At 36.6% G+C, this 21,106-nt stretch overlaps 1 protein-coding gene across 10 annotated transcripts in view; it reads left to right on the forward strand.

Moving 5' to 3' along the window:
* The window catches only part of TSBP1 (testis expressed basic protein 1), a 264,417-nt gene that overhangs the window by 219,747 nt on the left and 23,564 nt on the right, over positions 1-21,106 (forward strand). For 9 of the 10 annotated variants that reach the window (XM_032340735.1, XM_032340741.1, XM_032340745.1 and 6 more), the window contains 2 exons: positions 13,458-13,478; positions 19,570-19,590. In XM_032340735.1, coding sequence (XP_032196626.1) covers positions 13,458-13,478; positions 19,570-19,590 — 42 coding nt within the window. The remainder of the gene's footprint in view (positions 1-13,457; positions 13,479-19,569; positions 19,591-21,106) is intronic. The other variant, XM_032340740.1, reaches the window with a different exon arrangement.

Raw genomic sequence — 21,106 nt, forward strand, 5'->3', positions numbered from 1 at the left:
AAGTTAGATACAATGAAGGATAAAATGTGACTATAATAATATGAAGTTTCAAAAATATTTCTTGGAAATCATTTTTAAGATAAACTAGTTAAAAAACTTTAAAAGTGGAAAGGGTAAAAGTTTAAAAAATAGCATTAGAAAAATATAAAATAAAAAAAAATAATTAATTTTGCAAGACTAAAGAATGATGGGGAGAAAGCCCTTAATTCCATGCTTTGCTTTCTCCTTCTCTGGAATTCCATTGTTCACCTTGGTAAGTGAACTTGGTCATGGATGGATTTCTTGCTGATCTTCTTGGGGAGGGGACTGTTGTAATGATTCTCAAGTGTCTTTGCCTGAAGCAGAATTGCACCGTCCTTACCAGGGGCCAGGCTAAGTTATTTGCTTGGTTTCCCTGAATGCTTTCCGTAGAGTTCTGGAGGATGGGAATGAAAATGGCAGACTCCCAGTCTCTGGCCAAAGGAGCCGAGAGCTCAGGGCCCCATTCATCAGTGAGCCCTCAGAGAAAAGCACTCAATCACTCCCATCTCCCTGGCCTCTGGCTGCACTCCAAGCTTATCCAGCCCATGACCAAGCATCTCTGTCTCTGGCATACAGCACTGCCTGGAGTCTCCAAACCCCACAGATCCCTGCAGTCTTCCAGAGGAGTGTCTCCAGGTCTTGTGGGGTCCCCACTCTCAGAGAGCAGTGACCTGTGCCATGGATCACAATGAGGTAACCATGAGTCAAGAGCTCACTTCTCAGCTCCATCTTTGTAGCCAGCATCCCTGCTCTAATACCTGTGAGCTCTGTGACGCTCAGATACCCCTGATCCTTCTGTGACCCTGCAAGACCTGAGACCATGCTATTCCCATGTGGGCTTCACTCCTGTTTAGCCTCTGGAGCAATGTCCCTCAGTGGAGAAGACTTTTAAAAGTTCTGATTTTGTGCTCTGTTGCTCCGCTGCTTGACAGGAGCTGGCCCTTTCCCCTGCAGTCTATCTTCCCCTTGCTTTGGATTCACTTCTCCACCAGAGAAAATGGTTGATTTTCTGTTTCTAGAATTGCTGCTCTTCTTCTCTTCGATCTCCTGTTGGATTTGTAGGTGTTTGGAATGGTTTGATAAGCTATCTAGCTGTTCTCCTGCTACCTGATGTCCTATAATTGATTCTTAGAATGATAATTTATTCTCGATTTTTCATGAAGTCCCTAGTCTTTCTAAGTACTTTTTATGCAATCAAGAAGCATTTGCCCACGAATTTATACACTAAAACTACATTGATTAATTAAAAGAATAAAAAGTAGAGAAAAAAAGTCATGGCCTGAATCACATATTCATTTTTGAATAAGTGGATGGCAACTGACAAAGAAGACCACGGGTAAGAAAAGTTAGAGTAAGAAATGAGAAAACTATAAAAGGAGGAAAGGGGGAAAAAGCAACAACAGCAACAGGCATTTGCCAAGCTTTGAAATCTCTACAAAACACATAAGAGGTTAAAAAGAATGAACACCTATATAACATGTTTGTGCTTCCATAAATGTAACTATTACACAGATATATTCAATAAATGCATATCTAAACTATGTAAAATCTGAAGCGAATATAGATTTTTCAGAAATTTTGTGAAGAAATAAACAACTTCCATGGAAGATTGGGGAGTAGGAGGATCCTAGGATTACCTTATTCCCTGGATACACCTAGTTTGTACCCACATTGATATAAATAACCCAGCAAATGACCCAAAGACTGGGAGAGAAGATGCTGCTGAATGCAGAGAAAGCTACATCAGATAAATGAGGTCAGGAGCCATATTTATTCATGGGACTGTACCTGGGAGAGAGGGAGACCTCTAGAGTGGAAAGGAGATAGGAAGAGACCCCATCTCAGATACAAGCTACCCACACTGTGAGATAAATCCCCATATTTGGCTTTAAAAATTGGGAATTTAACTTCACAAGTTCCTACAGTCTTTGGAACTTAACATCTAGATCTTTAAAAACCAGTGGGCTTGACTCTGGGAAAGCCAGAGAGTGTTAGGATAGTGAGTCCCTGCCTTAAAGAGACAGCACAATAAATAGTCTTGCTGAGGTGCAGCAGAGAAGCAGCAGTCTGAAAAATGCCTGGGATATATGGAACGGATATATGTTTAGTAATCTCAGAGTGAATGCTGGAGCTATAGGGATACTTGGGAGACTTTTCCAAGAACAAAAGAGCTGGCAAGCTCCATTTCCTATCCTATCGCCCAGCCTAGATACATAAACATCTGTGGGAACTAGCACACTCTGAACAATTTTCATCTAGTTTGCTAACGGTATGCCCACCCTTGCACTGTTCAGTAGATACCAACTCTCCAGCCCCACTTCAGCCTCAGCAGTTCTCCTGGAAATCTGCATTTCCCTTCCCAAAACAGACATGCATGGGCCTTGTTGGCATTGTACACCACACCTCTGTATTCTCCTGTGAGCCCATTCTATCCAATGTCCCTTTAGCCAGAGTCCATCCAAAGTGGTGTAACAAATGCGACAGTGTGCAAGCAATCCCAGCAGAGGCCAGCACCACCCCAAAGTGACTCCTGCCCTAATGAGAAGGGAAGAAAACCACACACACCAGTTCTACTGCAGAGTCAGCAATGGGCTGGGATGAACATCTGATCTAACTGTAGGCCCCACCCACCAATGAAAGCTTCCCAGAGGACAACACAGAGAAAGCTCCCTGGAATTTGATGTAACTGTAGCTCTGTAAAATTCTTTCTCTGTTTCAATTCAAGCCCATGACAGTCCCAGACTGGCCCATTAACACAGGACCAATTTCTGCCCACCACAGGCAAAGAGACCCATTGCAGATAACTAGACTGAAGGCAAATAGCCACAATAGTAGGTTGCACACACTTCATATTAGAGACAACCAAGAAGCATCAGGTTCTGAATAGGAGACAGTGCCCTACAGGCTACTATAGGACCTCTTCCTGAAACTACTACGTTTTGGAGCAGAAGATGTAGCTAACTTCCCAAACACATAGAAACAGACACAAAGAACTAGACAAAATGAAAAGACAGAGGAATATGTCCCAAATGAAAGAACAGGACAAAATTTTAATAAGATAGCCAAACAAAACAAAGATAAGTAATATGACTGATAGAAAACTTAAAGTAATGGCCATAAAGATAATAACTGGACTTGAGAAAAGAGGGAAGGACCTCAGTGAAACCCTTAACTAAGTTAGAAAACAGAAAAAGAACAAATCGGAGATTAAGAAGTCAATAGCTGCAATTAAAATATACTAGAGGGAAAAAAGTAGTAAACTAGAGGGAGCAAAATAACAGATCAGCAACCTGGAGGACAAACTATTGGGAGGTAATCCAGCTGAACACAGGAAAGTAAAAGGAATATGAAATGAAAATAGATTAAGAGAAGTCAGCAACACTATCAAGCCCATTCACATTATAGGGATCCCAGAAGGAGAAGAGAGTGAAAAGAGGGCAGAAAATTTATTTGAAGAAATAATAGCTAAAAACTTTCCAAATCTGGGAAAGGAGATACATGAGGAGGCACAGAGAGCCCCCAACAAAATCAACCCCAAGAGGATCACATCAAGAGACATAGGAATTAAAATGGCAAAAAGTAATGAAAGGAGAGAGATTTAAAAGAAGCAGGAGAAAGGAAAATAGCTTCATACAAGGGAGACATCATAAGGTTATCAGCTGTTTTTTTTTAGCAGAAACTTTGTAGGCCAGAAGAGAGTGGCATCATGTGTTCAAAGTGTTGAATGGGAAAGATATGCAGCCAAGAATATTCTATCCAGCACTGCTATTATTCAGGTAGAAGAGATAAAGATTTTCCTAGACAAACAAGAGTTAGAGGAATTCATGACCACTAAACTAGCCTTACAAAAAATGTAAGTGTTCACTTTGAGTGGAAAAGAAAACCATAAACAGGAATAAGAAAAATAGGAAGCACAAAAGTAGTAAAATTAGGTATATGTTTAAAAATCAGTCAAGAGAAAACAAAAATCAGTGAAGGGGTCCACAAAATAAAAGGATGAAATGTATGACACCATATACCCAAACCATGAGCAGGGAGAGAGGTATAAAGAATGGGTCCAGACTTAAGCAATCTTTAACTTCATATAGACAGTTATATGCAGAAGATGTTCATACTAACCTTTGGTAGCCACAAATCAAAACCAGTAGTAGATATGCAAAAAAATAAAGAGAAATAAATCCAAGTACATCACATAAAAACAACAACAACAAACTGTGATAGAAGAGAAGAAAGGATCAGAGAAAAACTACAAAAACAACCATAAAAATAAGTAACAAAATGGCTATGAGCACATACTTATCAATAATTAAACTGAATGTAAATGGACTAAACAATCAAAAGACAGGATGACAGGATGGATAAAAAAAAAAAAGACCTATCTATATGTTTCCTACAAGAGAATAATTTCAGATAAGAACATTAGCAGATTGAATGTGAAGTGAAGTGAAGTGCAAAAACATTTATCATGTGATGGAAGTGAAAAGAAAGCTGAAATAACAATACTTATATCAGACAAAATGTCTTTAAAACAAAGGCTGTAACAAAAGACAAACAGGGACACTACATAACCATAAACAGTATAATCCAACAAGAAGATATATGCCAATTGTAAATATTTATGGATGCAAGATGAGAGAACCAAATATATAAAGTATTTAACAACAAACATAAATGGAATAACCAATAGTAACACAATAGTAGTAGGGGACTTTAACACCCCACTTAAATCAGTGGATAGATCATCTAAACAGAATAGCAGTAAGGAAACAATGGCTTTGAATGACACACAGAAACAGAGGACTCTAACAGATACATTCAAAACATTTTATCCAAAAATAGCAGAAAACACATCTTTTCAAGTACATATGGAACATTTTCCAAAACAAATCACATTTTAGGCCACAAAACAAGCCTCAACAAATTCAAACTATAAGTCATACCATGCATTTTTTTTCTGACCACAACACTGTGAAACTAGAAGTCAACCACAATAAAAAGAAAAAAAATATTGGAAAGAACACCATACTTGGAGGTTAAATATCATGCTACTAAACAATGGATGTGTCAACCAAAAAGAGACAATTAAAAAACAATAAATGGAGACAAAAGAAAACAGAGTGATTCCAAATCTTTGAGATGCAGCAAAAGTGGCTGTAAGAGGGAGGTTTACAACAATGCAGGCCTATCTCAAGAAGCAAGAAAAATCTCAAACAACCTAAACTTACACCTAAAGAGTTAGAAATGAAGAACATATAAAACCCAAAAGCAGTATAAGAAAGGAAATAAAGATTAGAGAAGAAATAAATGAAATAGAAACAAATAAAAACAGAAAATATCATTGAAACCAGGAGGTGGTTCTTTGAAAAGATAAAAAAAATAGATAAACATTTAGCCAGATTCGTCAAAAAAATAGTAAAAGAGAGAGAGAGGAGGTCTCTAATAAATAGAATCAGAAAAAAAACAAGAGAGGTAACAACTGAAACCACAGAAATACAGAGTATTAAGAGAGTACTATGAAAAATTATATACCAACAAATTGGACAACCTAAAAGAAATGGATAAATTCCTAGGAACATGCAACTTCCCAAAACTGACTCAGGAAGAAATAGAAAATTTGAACAGACTAACTACCAGCAGTGAAATTGAATCAGTAATCAAAATACTTCCAACAAATCAAAGTCCAGGAACAAATGGCTCCATGAGTGAATTCTCTCAAATTAAACAAACAAACAAACAAAAAAGACAATGTCTATTTTTCTCAAATTATTCCAAAATAATAAAATCGCAGCATCAATAATAAAATAAAAATAATTTGAATTTTTTTTAATTTTTATTTTAAAATAATAAAATTTAAAAAATAAAAATAATAATAATTCATTCATTCTATGAGGTCAGCATTACCCTGGTATCAAAACCAGATAAAGACACTCCAAAAAAGAGAACCACAGACCATCTCTGATGAACTTGGATACAAAAGTCCTCAAAAAAATATTAGCAAACCACATACAATATATTAAATAAGAAATCATTCTCCAGAATCAGATGAGATTTATTCCTGGGATACAAAGTGGTTCAATATAGAGAAATCAATCAATATGATACATCACATCAACAAGAGAAAAGATAAACACCATATGATTTTTCAATAGATGCAGAAAAAGCATTTGATGGAGTACAACACCCATTCATGATAAAATCCCTCAACAAAGTGTGTTTAGAAGGAATAAACCTCAACATAATAAAAACCATATATGAAAAATCCACAGCTAACATGCTTATTGGGGAACAACTGAGAGCTTTTCCCATAAGGTCAGGAATAAAAAGATGTTCACTCTCATCACTTTTATTCAACATTGTTCTGGAAGTCCTAGCCACAGCACTTAGACAAGATGAAGGAATAAAATGAATCCATGTTGGTAAATAAGTAAAATAGTCACTATTTTCTGGTAACATGATAGATACTGTATATTAAAAAACCCTAAAGACCTTACCATAAAATTAATAGAACTGGTAAATAAATTCAATAAGGTCATGCGATGCTAAATTGATATACAGAAATCTGTTGCATTTCTAAACTACTAATGAAATTGTAGAAAAATGAATTAAGAAAATAGTTCTGGAGGGGGGCAAGGTGGCAGAGAAGTAGGGCACGCTGTTTCAACCAGTCCCCTAAAGTGTGCTGATTATTTACCAAAGCACTCTGATCACCCATGAAATCAGCCTGAGAGTAGAATTATACACTTCTGGATCTCTACGGGGGCAGAAGATGCCAGTAGACAGGTAAAGTGGAGTGGGGACATGGGACTGATATTGGAAGATAAACAAAAGGAGGAGGGAGCCACCAGAATTGACCCATTGGAAAGTAGTACCCCAAACATGAGAGTACCCTGTGATTGGGGACCAGCATTATCTTGGATTCTAGTTAAAAACACTCAAAAAGAACAAAAGATATTAAAGGGAAATTGGTGGAATTGGGGAGTTAAGGACACAGGCTTAAGCTAACGGGCCCAGGACAGCGAACAACTAACTACACACCACCAGCGGTGGCTGGCGCTGTGCCAGAGAGAGTGCAGCAAAGAAGTCAGGCCTTGGTCCCTGAGCCACCATCGAGAATCACAGCGTCTGGGTGGCAGTGGTTCACATGAGAGAGTCTGGCATGGACGCCAGCAGGGGCTGTCTAGAACCACAGCCTTTTGCACTCGGCACACAAGCTGTGCCACTGGGGTCTGAGTCCCGCTCCACACCTATCCACCAAGAGGATCTAACAATTGTAAATATTTATGCTCCCAATATGGGAGCAGCAAAGTACATAAGACAACTATGAATCAAGATAAAGACTCATATTGATATGAATACATTAATAGTAGGGGATCTTAACACATCACTCTCAGTAATAAACACATTATCCAAGCAGAAAACCAATAAAGGGACAAGAGCATTGAATGACACATTGGAACAGATGGACCTCAAGGATATATACAGAATATTCCACCCTAAAACAACAGAATACTCATTCTTCTCCAATGCACATGGAACATTCTCCAGAATAGACCACATGCTGGGTCACAAATCAGAGCTCAACTGATACCAAAAGACTGAGATTATTCCATGCATATTACAGACCACAGTGCTTTGAAACTGGACCTCAACCACAAGAAAAAGTTTGGAAGGAATTCAGACACCTGGAAGCTAAAGACTACCTTGCTTAAGAATGCTGGAGTCAACCAGGAAATCAAAGAAGAACTTAAACAACTCATGGAAACCAATGAGAATGAAGACATTTCCATCCAAACCTATGGGATACAACAAAGGCAGTCCTAAGGGAGAAATACATAGCCATCCAAGCCTCCCTCAAAAAAATTGAAAAATCCAGAATACACCAGCTGTCTTTATATCTTAAATAACTAGAGAATCAAAAAAAAGTAAGCCAACCCCACACACAAGAAGGGAAATAATCAAGATTAGAGCCGAAATGAATGAGATAGAAAGTAGAGATACAGGAGAATCCATCAATGAAATTAGATGCTTTTTTTTTAAAGAATCAATAAGATTGATGAACCATTGGCCAAAATTATCCAAAAGAAAAGATAAAAGACCAAAATTAATAAAATTATGAATGAAAAGGGAAAGATCACAACTAACACTGAGGAAACAGAAATGATCATCAGAAATTATTATCAACAGTTATATGCTGATAACTTAAGTGACCTAGATGAAATGGATGCATTCCTGGAAACTATAAACATCCAAAACTGAATCAGGAAGAAACTGACAATGTGAATAGACCAATATCTAGGAAGGAGATTGAAGCAGTGATCAAAAACCTCCCAAAAAACATGAGCCCAGGACCTAGCATTCTCTTGGGGAATTTTCAAAGAAATAATACCTATTCTTCTGAAGCTGTTTCAAAAAATTGAAGAAGAAGGAAAAAACTTCCAGACTCTTTTTATGAAGCCAGCATTATCCTGATCCCCAGACCAGGAAAAGACCCGAACAAAAGGGAGAATATCAGACCAATATCCCTGATGAATACGGATGCTTCAATTCTCAACAAGATCTTAGCTAATAGGATCCAGCAGTACCTTAAAAAGATTATCCACCAGGACCAGGTGGGATTTATTCCTGGGTTGCAAGGGTGGCTCAATATTCGCAAATCAATCAATGTGATAGAACAATCAATAAGAGAAGAGAGAAGAGCCATATGGTCCTCTCAATTGATGCAGAAAAAAAAAAAATTGACACCAAGACACAGCATCTGTTCCTCATCAAAATGCTACAAAGTATACGGATAGAGGGAACATTCCTCAACTTCATAACATCTACCCATGAAAAACCCACAGCAAATAACATCCTCAATGGGAAAAAGCTCACAGTCTTCCCTTTGAGATCAGGAACATGACAAGGATGCCCACTCTCGCCACTCTAGTTCAACATAGTATTAGAAGTCCTAGCAACAACAATCTGACAATAAAGAGAAATAAAATGTATTCATATTGGCAATGAAGAAGTCAAACTCTCTCTTCACAGATGACATGATTCTTTATATGGAAAACCCAAAAAACTCCACCCCCAAACTACTAGAACTCATACAGCAATTCAGTAATGTGGCAGGATACAAAGTCAACATACAGAAATCAGTGGCTTTCTTATACACTAACCATGAAAATACAGAAAGAGAAATTAGAGAATTGATTCCATTTACTATAGCACCAAGAACCATAAGATACCTGGGAATAAACCTAACCAAAGACATAAAGGATCTGTACTCAAGGAACTACTCATGAGAACACTCATGAAAGAAAGTGAAGAAGACACAAGAAGATGGAAGACCATTCCACACTCATGGACTGGAATAATAAACATTGTTAAAATGTCTATATTGCCTAGAGAAATCTATACTTTCAATGCCATTCCAATCAAAATTCCACTAGCATTTTTCAAAGAGCTGGAGCAAACAATCCTAAAATTTGTATGGAATCAGAAGAGACCCTGAATTGCTAAGGAAAGGTTGAAAAAGAAAAAAAACTGGGGGCATCATGTCACCTGATTTCAATCTTTACTACAAAGCTGTGATCACCAAGATAGCATGGTACTGGCATAAAAACAAACACATAGACCAGTGGACAGGGCAGAGAGCCCAGTTATGGACCCTCACTATGTCCAATTTTCATAGCACTATTTATTGAAGAGACTGTCTTTTTTCCACGGTATATTTTTTCCTGATTTGTCAAAGATGGTCAAATAATCTTTGACAAAGCAGAAAAAAATATGCCGTGGAAAAAAGACAGTCTCTTCAATAAATAGTGCTATGAAAATTGGACAGCTATATGTAGAAGAATGAAACTCAACCATTCTCTTACACCATACACAAAGATAAACTCAAAATGGATAAAAGACCTCAACGTGAGGCAGGAATCCATCAGAATCCTAGATAGAATATAGACAGTAACTTCTTCGACATTGGCCACAGCAACTTCTTTCAAGATATGTCTCCTAAGGTGAAGGAAACAGAAGAGAAAATGAACTTTTGGGACTTCATCAAGATAAAAAGCTTTTGCACAGCAAAGGAAACAGTCAACAAAACAAAGAGGCAACCCACAGAATTAGAGAAGACTTTCTCAAATGACACTCCAGACAAAGGGCTGATATCCATTAAGAACTCCTCAAACTCAACACGCACAAGACAGAACCACGTTGAAGAATGGGCAGAAGGCATGAGCAGACACTTCTCCAAAGAAGACATACAAATGGCTATAAGATACATGAAAAAATGTTCATCATCACTAGCCATCAGGGATATCCAAATCAAAATCACATTGAGATACCACCTTACATCATAATGGCCAAAATTAACAAGATAGGAAACAAATGTTGGAGAGGTTGTGGAGAAAGGGGAACCCTCTGACACTGTTTGTGGGAATGCAAGTTGGTACAGCCACTTTGGAAAACAGTGTGGAGATTTTTAAGAAATTAAAAATAGAGCTTCCTTATGACTCTGCAATTTCACTGCTGGGTATTTACCCCAAAGGTAGAGATGTAGTGAAAAGAAGGGCCATCTCTACCCCAATGTTCATAGCAGGAATGGCCACAGTCGCCAAACTATGGAAAGAACCAAGATGCCCTTCAATGGAGGAATGCATAAAGAAGATATGGTCCGTGTATACAGTGGCGTATTATGCCTCCATCAGAAAGGAAGAATACCCAACTTTTGTATCAACATGAACGGGACTGGAAGAGATTATGCTGAGTGAAATAAATCAAGCAGAGAGAGTAATTATTATGTCATTTCACTTATTTTTGGAGCATAAGGAATAACACCAGAGGACATGGGGAGATGGAGAGGAGAAGAAAGTTGGGGGAAATTATAGGGGCAGATGAACCATGAGAGACTGTGGATCCTGAGAAACAATCTGAGGGTTTTGGAGGGATGGGAAGTGGGGAGTTGGGTGAGCGTGGTGGTGGGTATTATGGAGGGCACATATTGCATGGAGCACTGGAGGATGCATAAACAATGAATTCTGGAACACTGAAAAGAAATTAAAAGAAAAAAAAATACAGTTCCATTTATAATTATACCAGAAATAATAAAATCCCTACGAATAAACTTAGCCAGGGAAGTGAAAGACATGTAGCATCTGAACCTCGGAAAATTATAAAATATTGTTGAAAGAAATTGAAGATGAAACAAGAAAGGGATAAACATTTCATGCCTATAGAATAGCAAAACAAATATGTTAAAATGTTTGTACTACCCAAGGCAATTTACCCATTTAATGCAATCCTCACCAAAACCCCAACGACATCTTTTACAGAACTAGAACAAATAACCCCCAAATTTATATGGAAACACAAAAGACTCCAAAGCCAAAACAATCTTGAAAAGAACAATACTGGCAAACTCACAATCTCAAATTTGAAGATTTATTATAAAGCTGCAGTAATCGAGACAGTATGGTACTGGCACAAAAATAGACACCAGTGGAACAAAATACATAGTTCAGATAAGGTCAATTAATGTTCAACAAGGTAGGAAAAAAAATTCAATAGAAAAAAAAATTCTCTTCAACAAATGATATTGGGAAAACTGGACAGCTACCTGTGAAGAATGAAACTGGACCCCTCTCTTACACCATAAACAAAGGCAAAATCAAAATAGACTAATGTGAGACCTGAAACCAAGAAAATCGTAGATGAGAACACAGGCAATAACTTCTCTGACTTGGGCCATGGCAAATTTTTTTCTAGATCTATCTCTCAAGGCAAGGGAAACAAAAGCAAAAATAAACTATTGGAACATCAAAATAAAAAGCTTCTGCACAGCAAAGAAAACAATCAACAAAACTAAAAGCCAAACTAATGAGTGGCAGAAAATATTTTCAAATGACGTATCTGATAAATGATTAGAAGCAAAAAAAATAAGATTATTTTGCATCTCAACATCACAAAACAAATGATCCAATTTTAAAAATGGGCAGAAGTTATGAACAGACGTTTCTCCAAAGGAGACATCCAGATAGACAACAGACACATGAAAAAATGCTCAACATCACTCATCATCAGGGAAATACAAATCAAAAGGACATTGAGATATCACCTCACCATCAGAATGGGAAAACAAAGAAACAAACAAACAAAAACAAACCACAAGAAAACTGCTCATGAAGATCTGGAGAAAACTGTTTGCAATGTTTGGGAAGGGAAACTGGGGCAGCCACTCTGAAAAACAGTATGGAGATTACTCAAAAACTAAAAATTGAGGGCGCCCGGATGACTCAGTGAGTTAAAGCCTCTGCCTTCTGCTGGGATCATGATTTCAGGGTCCTCTGATAGAGCCCAACATTGCATTGCATCGGGCTCTCTGCTCAGCGGGGAGTCTGCTTCCCCTGCCCACCTTCCAAATAGACTCTTTTTCCTTTTTCTTTTCAGCTTAACAGTGTTCATTGTTTATGCACCACACCCAGTGCCCCATGCCCTACGTGCCTTCCATAATACCCACCACCTGGCTCCCCCAACCTCCCTCCCCCCGCCCCTTCAAAACCCTCAGGTTGTTTTTCAGAGTCCATAGTCTCTCATGGTTCACCTCTCCTTCCAATTTCCCTCAACTCCCTTCTGCAAAGAGACTCCTTTTTTTTTTTTTTTAAGATTTTATTTATTTATTTACAGACAAAGATCACAAGCAGGCAGAGAGTCAGGCAGAGCAAGAGAGGGAGGAAGCAGGTTCCCCGCGGAGCAGAGAGCCAGATGTGGGGCTGGATCCCGGGATCCTGAGATCATGACCTGAGCCAAAGGTAGAGGCTTAACCCACTGAGCCACCCAGGCGCCCCTCCAAATAGACTCTTAACTATAGAGAACAAACTGATGTTTACCAGAAGAGAGGTGTTAAGGAGATGGGTTAAATAGGTAGATGGACTTACGAATACATTTATTTTGATGAGCACTGAATAATGTATAGATTTGTTGAATCACTATATTGTACACCTGAAACTAATAAAACACTCTATGTTAACTATCTTGGAATTAAAATTCAGAAAAGAAAAAAAAAAGAGGTAAAAGAAAAAAATAATTGGAGGAGCAGCATAACATACAGCTTTACCAAGTAATTATATTATACACCTGAAACTAATGTAACATCACATGTCAACTGTGTTTCAATATAAACAAACAAACAAGTTCTTCACTTGGAAAGGATATTACAGTGTGGATATCACAACAGCTTAGTGGGTACTAAGGTCCTACTTCCTTTCCAACACCAGAATTGAGCATCTGACATACTTTCTAAGTGAATATTTTGTCAGGAACCCCAACATCAAAGTAATTGATACAGAAGTCCTTTTGCTTATAGCTTTTGATTAAATGATTCCCTCATGTAAGATTAATAGGGGTAGGTATACTGTGCCCATAAGTGCCTAACAAAACTTATATTTCTTGTATTTCAGCACAAGCGCCACCACTTCCCAGTAAGTAACATTGTGATATTTGTAATTATGTTATATTTTTGGATTATTACAGTGTAGATGAGACTATTATTAATTTTGATGGTTGTCATTTTCAGTAGAAAACAAATTAATACTTTTGCAAAATTTCTGGAAACTAAACTATTTAATTGTAGAAAGAATAACCTACAAAGGATATTATCAATCCATATCAAATGAGTTAATAGTAAAACCTAATAATATCTTACTCAGGGGAAAAACACATACCAAATTTTAAGTTAAATAAATTAAAACATAACAGCGAAGATAGAAAAATAAAAGAGTATACAATGAGTGAAGAAGTTTTTAAATAACAAGCAATACTATTACTCAATACTTGGAGGTGCGAGTGGAGCGTGTCACCACTATGCTTGCTTGTCCCTCTGTTTTTTCATAGCTGCCAGCCTCAGGTGTTCACTCAAAGCTTTGTTCACTCAAAGCTGGTCACAGTATCTTTCCCCCATCCACTTGCACTCCCATTCTCCAAAGAAACTATTGAAATTTCCTCATGATGTAAATGAAATTAAAATTTCTTCACACCTCTCACTCTCCGCAGAGGCTATGCATCATGTTGAAAGACAAAAAAAAAAAAAAAAAAAAAAAAAAAAGACACACATAATCCTCAGGTTTGTGCCACCAAATAATAAGCATACCTAAGAGAACTTGTATGTTTAGTTCCAAACTACCTCAATAAAACAATAAAACAAATATTGCAACAAAACAAGTCAAATGAATTTTTTTGGTTTCTCAGTGCACATAGTCTATTTCATGTACAATAGTATTATGTCTAAAAAAATAACTATGCTGAGTGAAATAAGTCAAGCAGAGAGAGTCAATTATCATATGGTTTCACTTATTTGTGGAGCATAATAAAAAGCATGGAGGACATGGGGAGTTAGAGAGAAGGGGGTTGGGGTAAATTGGAAGGGGAGGTGAATCATGAGAGACTATGGACTCTGAAAAACAATCTGAGGGGTTTGAAGTGGCGGGGGGGTGGTGGGAGGTCGGGGTACCAGGTGGGTATTATAGAGGGCACAGATTGCATGGAGCACTGGGTGTGGTGAAAAAATAATGATACTGTTATGCTGAAAATAAATAAATGAAAAAAATAACTTAATTTTAAAAATACTTTATTGCTAAAAAATGCTAACCACCATCTGTGCTTTCAGCAAGACACAACCTTTTTGTTGGTGGAGGATCTTGCCTCAATGTTGATGACTGCTGACTGATTGATTATGTGGTTGCTTAAGTTCGGAGCAGTTGTGGCAATTCCTTAAAATAAGACAATAATGAAGTCTGAAGCATCAGTTGACTCTTCCCTTCATGAATTATTTCTCTATAGCATGGGATGCTGTTCGATAGCATTCTACGCACAGTAGAACTTGTCTCAGAATTGAAGTCAATCTTCTCAAACTCTGACACTGCTTTAAAAGCAACTGAGTTTATGTAATATTCTAAAGCCTTTGTTGTCATTTCAACAGTTTTTACAGCATCTTCACCAGATCCATCTCAAGGAATCACTTTCTTTGCTCATCCATAAGGAATAACTCATCTACTAAAGTTTTATCATAAGATTGCAGCAATTCAGTCACATCTTCTGGCTCTACTTCTGATTTTTAGTACTCTTATTATTTCTACCATATCTTCAGGTACCTCTTCCACTGAAGTCTTGAATCTCAATGTATACAAAACACAATATATGTGAAGTATTATAAAGTAAAGCACAATAAAATGAGATGTGCCTATAATCCATAGGTGAAAGCCTTCCACTAATCTTCCCTTTTTCTACAATGATAGCCATGTCTCTACTATTAGTATCAGCTCCTCCCCCCAGGATCTGGATTCCACCAATTCTTATCAATACTAGAAGTTCTTCCCATCAGTCATCCAATTCTGCTGAATCTTCAATCTGCCCCTCCTTATTATATCCTACCCATCAGTATCATATGTCCACTTTTTAGAGTGTTCCCGTAGGCTTTGGGCGACAGCACGGGGGACTCCATCCTCGGCCCAGCAGGCTCACCCGAAGGCACCGGCCACTGGAAGCCAGTCTGCAGGGGCTTTCTGGCCAATTCTCACAAGCTTTTTGCCTAAATCAACATCTAGAGTGCGTTCTCTTTAGATCTTGTGAGTTATTTCTCAGAATTATAACTAGGAGTAGTGCTACTGATGAGATGTACAGATACTTAATTTCTTTCCTAGATTGCTTTCCAGAACTAATGTAATAATCTATCCTCTCACCAGTTGTTGGAGAAATATTCCCTTCACCTGATATGCTACACAGCACTTTGTTTTATCTGTCACCCTAATTTTGGCCATTCTGTTTGGTACAGCAAAGCTCTTTGTTGTTATTTTAATTTGCTTTTTGGTGTCTAGTGGTGAGTTCATGTACATAGCCATTCAGACTTTCCTTTTATAAATTGCCTATTCATCTTTTCTGCCTTTTTTTTTTTCCCCATTCAGGTTCCTGCTCTTATTACTTTGCAGGTCTTTCTTGTACAATGTGGATATTAATCTTTTGTGACTTTTATACTTTGAAAATATATTTTCTCAATTTATTATATGTCTGTAAACATTGTCTATGATGTTTTTAGTTAAAAAGAAATGCAATTTTTATTATAATCACATACATTTGTTTCTCAAATTCTGTGTTTTGGGGATTCTAATGAGGCCTTTCCTCAACACAAGACCATTGAAGGTGTTTTCCAGTATTTTATTTTATGAGATCTAAAGTTTTATCTTCACATTAAGATTTTAATATACCTGTTAATTCTCTTCTACACAGTACTGGTCCCTAAAGTCAAACCCCCCAGCACACCAAGCTATCTTTCATTAAAGGAGATCTTAATAATTTCTAGAGAGTTTTGATACCATATAGATTGAGTACTCCTTTAGTATGAATGTCCACCACATTGATGAAACTAATTGCTAATGTGCCTGTATTCTTTACTAAACTGCTAAGTCTGCAAGTACAGGCACATTGTTCCTCTGTTCATTTCTTCATCTCCAGTATATATTATACTACCACATAAAACATAGCAGACCCTTAAGCATTTGTTTTATAAAAGGAAGATAATCATATTCTTTTCATTTATCTATAAATCTTGGAAAGAGATAAAGTAATGTGGTGTTAAATTGAGATTCTCAGAACAGAACCTCCACCTTCTTGGTCTGTAGCTAAAGACAGGTTAACAATCCTCTCTAGTTTAAAAGAATGTCTCACAGCAGAAAAGAACAGAGCAAAAAGAAGGAGCGAGAAATTAAAAATCATGTACATGATCTCAGGGTCATGAAATTGAGCCCCACATTGGGCCCTGACCTGGGTGTGGAGCCTGCTTAAGATTCTCTTTCCTTCTGCCCTTCCCCCTACTCCCTGACTTTCCCTGTCTCCCTCAAAAAAATAAATAAATAAAAGAAAAAATCATGTAAAGGAAAAGTGTCAAAGAAGTAAAATTCAAGAAGGAGGACCTGGGGAGAAGGGTGGGGATAAAACAACAATGTTAGAGGTAAGGGTTTTGGAGCCAGGCTGCTAGGGTTCAAATGGGTTCATATCCAATTAAGAGCTGGAAGACTTTAGGCAATTTACTTCATCAGTGAAACGCAGACAATAGTGTACACTATGGAAGCTTACACTGAAAACAGAAGCCAAAATATCAGATCCCAAGTGTAGAGAACTTCATAATAACAATGAGAAGCCCTTGGGCCTGGGTGTAATAAGACAACTTAAAATGACAGAGGGTAGTAAATGCCATTTGGAGAGAAGCATCTGGGATGTTACTGAGACAGGAATTATGTAATATTTCATGAAATTCAGGCAGTGTCTTTCTTTAAGTCTGTATCAGGGAGAGAATCATTCACTAAAATTTTGTAAATGGAATGTCCTCAAGTTTGTTCTCAGTGTCATCTTCCTCTGATTCTGTGTTGGGTTTAAAGACTAGTAACAGAAGGGAGGTGTTGCTGTCAGGAAGAAAGAAGTCTGGAGAAGGGTATAAGACTAAATTATGAAGGATGTTATATTAAGAGTTTGGTTTTGCAAGAAGTTTTCAAAGAATACAAACAGAATTGCATTTTAGCAAATGAGTCTGAAAACAATGTGATAACAGGACTCAGAGGGCAACCACTTCTATGGTTAGATGATCACTTCACATTTAAAGCCCCTCTCATGGACAGTTAGGTGGGTTTTGACATGAACCAGGTTTCATGTTTGAGATGAGAAAGGGATGAAATTAAAGTGAAATATCCAGATGTGATCGGGAGGGAGACAAACCACAAGAGACTCTTAATCTCACAAAACAAACTGAGGGTTGCTGGGGGGAGGGGGGTTGGGATAGGGTGATGGGTTATGGACATTGGGGAGGGTATGTGCTATGGTGAATGCTGTGAAGTGTTTAAACCTGGCGATTCACAGACCTGTACCCCTGGGACTAAAAATACATTATATGTTTATTAAAATAAAATTTTTTAAAAAGTGGAATATCTTAGCAAGGATAAGCCAAAAATCCTAAGAGTTCAGCAGAGGGATGTAAAATCTCCCTTAGGAAGACTGTCATAAGAAACTATTCTCGAAGTGCCAGGAGGGGGGGAAATCTAATTTTTATATTTTATGACTATATACTATGCACAGTTGGAAAACCTAAAAGAAACTTGTTTTTAGGTTATAAATTCTAATTTTCTCTGCAAAAAAGCACTAATTATTAAAATGAATATAGACTTTAAAACATGTAATTATCCTATAGATATATATAATAATCTGATAATAATAAACAGGACATATTTCCCATTTAAATGTTTTTCATGAAAAAAATAAAGGGTAAGATGAAGGAATGAAAAGACAAATGGAAGAAGAAAATTTTAGTTGAAGCTTCAATGTAGGAGAGCCTGAATTTCAACTCCCTTTTGAAGAGTGCTGAGCAAATTCAGCTTTGCTTTATGAAATAACCTTGCATCTGCTTTCAGAATGGAAATATATTTGCTGATGCATTAGCTTTTCTAAATTAAGAGATCGGGATATTAACATTTTCATGTCTTTGAAATATTGCCATTTTTTCTATTTCTTTCCCACTCAACTGAATAGTAAATTGAAAGTTTAAAAATATGCATTTATGGATTCAATGAAACTATTTTAATTTTAACTTTAAATTTACCTTTAATAGAAGTGAAACATTTCTGTGCACATCCTAAAGCTTAAGCCTGACACCTCTGGTCAGAAGCTCCTAAAAACAGAGTCTTTCACTCAGAGCTAGATCCCATGTGTTGAGTACAGTGCCTGGAATACAAAATTGGTAAATATTTCTTGATGAACATTGACAGAATGAAGGAAAGAAGGAATATATTATCAATGTTAATTTTCTTCAATATGTGCCAGACAAAATGACCTCAAATAGTGGTGTTTTTCTGTGGGAGAATCAGTGTTATTCATTGGCTTTCTTGCTGTTTTCTCCTCATAATACATTTTGGTCTTCTATACTATCTAAGGGCTGCCATTTCTAGCTTTTGGAAAACTCTTCAAATTGTTTTGAAATATGTAGTTTACTGATAATCTTTAGAAAGCATATATTCCTCATTAATAGAAAAATATATATATTCATGTGATGTGTAATAACATCACCAGGGGAAATGTGTTAAGCCTATTGTGAGCAATTTCTTGACTTTGCACTCTGAGATACATGTACTGAATAATAATAATGATGGTGATGATAATGATAATAATAAAATAACAAAAGCAAATTGACCCCCAGACTAAGACAGATAGCAGGAGCAGATTACATGAGGAAATCTGAGGGAATTAAATGTGGTAAGAAAATTCAAATACTGAAAAATTTTACTTCATAAATAGTTCAACTATAAATGAAATAGTTAAATGGCTAAATATATATGAAAAACATGTAGAATAAGTGCTATTTTCTGTTTTTTTTCTCCAGGCCCATCAAAATTGCCAAGTTGCTTTAGAAATAAATGTAGGATTGGTGTGGTGCTCTGTAAATGTCCCATTTTTAAAAAGTCTTTCTGGAAAAATATGGTAGGAAACTGTATATTATACCAAAAAAATCCTATTTTTCTTGGTTTTGTTTTTTAGGGTCAACTCCAGTACCCACAAGTAAGTTCCTTTGCATCTCTTATTTCTAGTATATGTCAGTCTCCTGTAGAATCCAAGGAATTTTTCACAAAATGCCTGTTTCAACTCAGGCTCTCTATTTCAATTCAGTCTCACATATCTGTCTCCTTTCCCTTTTTCCTTTTTATCCAGAAGTTCCACAGTTCACTGAGAAATTTTTACACAGTGAAATGTTTAAATCACTAACTGAAACAACAATTAATAACAGAAGCATTTCCCAATATTTAATATATTTTATGTATATGTTTAAAAAGAACAGAAGCAATAAAGTAACCTAAAAAGATAATTGAAAGAAATTAATTGATGAATTTAGGGAATTTTGGTTTAAAGTAAGACAACAGTTACAATCCTTCAGGAGTTTTAATTTCCAACAAGATGGTGAGTGACAAAAGGTGGTCATTGAAGAGGATTGATAGACCACTGCCCAGCCGTCTTAAGTTCTGTCTTTGCCAGAACTAAAACCCCTATGCACATGTCATAGATGATTTGATGGCCCTGAGGTCCAGATCACTGATGTTCTTAAGAAAATATTATCAACATAAAACATATACCATGTACAAAAAAAAAACATTAAAATGAAATATTTAACTTTAGAAAAGTCTGTAGTAATGACTAATAATTTCCTCTTCAATAAAAATACCTTGGTCTCAAGCAATGTTAAGAGACTACTATTATCCCTTATACAGGGAAAATGAGAGCTTATCATTCCTTCTTCCTGCTGTGAGAGTAGTGTCATTTTTTAAAAACTCACCCTTGTGATTAAAAGAAAATTAACATAAAGGGAAATGATGCTGGGGCACCTGGCTGGCTCAGCTGGGGGATCTTGTGACACTTAATCTTGAAGTTGTGAATTTAAGTCCCATGTTGAGTGCAGACATAATTCAATAAAATCTCTTTTTAAAATGGGGGGGAGATCACAAAATAATTTGCTTATCACAAAATTGTTATTTATCTTGAAAAACAGTATTCAGAGTTTTAAATATGAACAGGAAGATAGAAGAGAATAAAATAAGAAAGAGAGTTGTGGCAGATCAAAGAAAAGAAAGGAGAGACGTGGTAGTGTGTAAATACCAATCTACTGAAAGCTTTCAATTCTGGACTCAGGAAAGAAGTGAAAAACTAAAATGGGCTTCATCTACTCAACTGTTCCTGAAGGCCTATCAAACTTAGGGTTCAGAAAATCCAAAAACCAAAAGTCATTCTTAAAATAAGAATATTCAACCCATAACATACTTCAATATAACTGTGAGAGCTTGCTATTTCTTAGAAAAATAATTTACGGTCTAAAAAAAAAAGAATTTATGGTTTAAATAGTAACTCAGTCACTGATCCAGTATCTGTGATCTAAGTTATTTCTTTAGTTTATTTCAGCTATATGTTTATTATAGACTCCTGGTAAGTCTGAAAAATGTTCTAAAAAACATACTGAACAAGTGAAAAGGAAATACTTAAAAATAAATGAGCTGAATATATAGAAAGAAAAACAGAGAGAAAAATG

The sequence above is a fragment of the Mustela erminea genome, chromosome 4 (assembly GCF_009829155.1).
Source record: "Mustela erminea isolate mMusErm1 chromosome 4, mMusErm1.Pri, whole genome shotgun sequence".
NCBI lineage: Eukaryota > Metazoa > Chordata > Mammalia > Carnivora > Mustelidae > Mustela > Mustela erminea.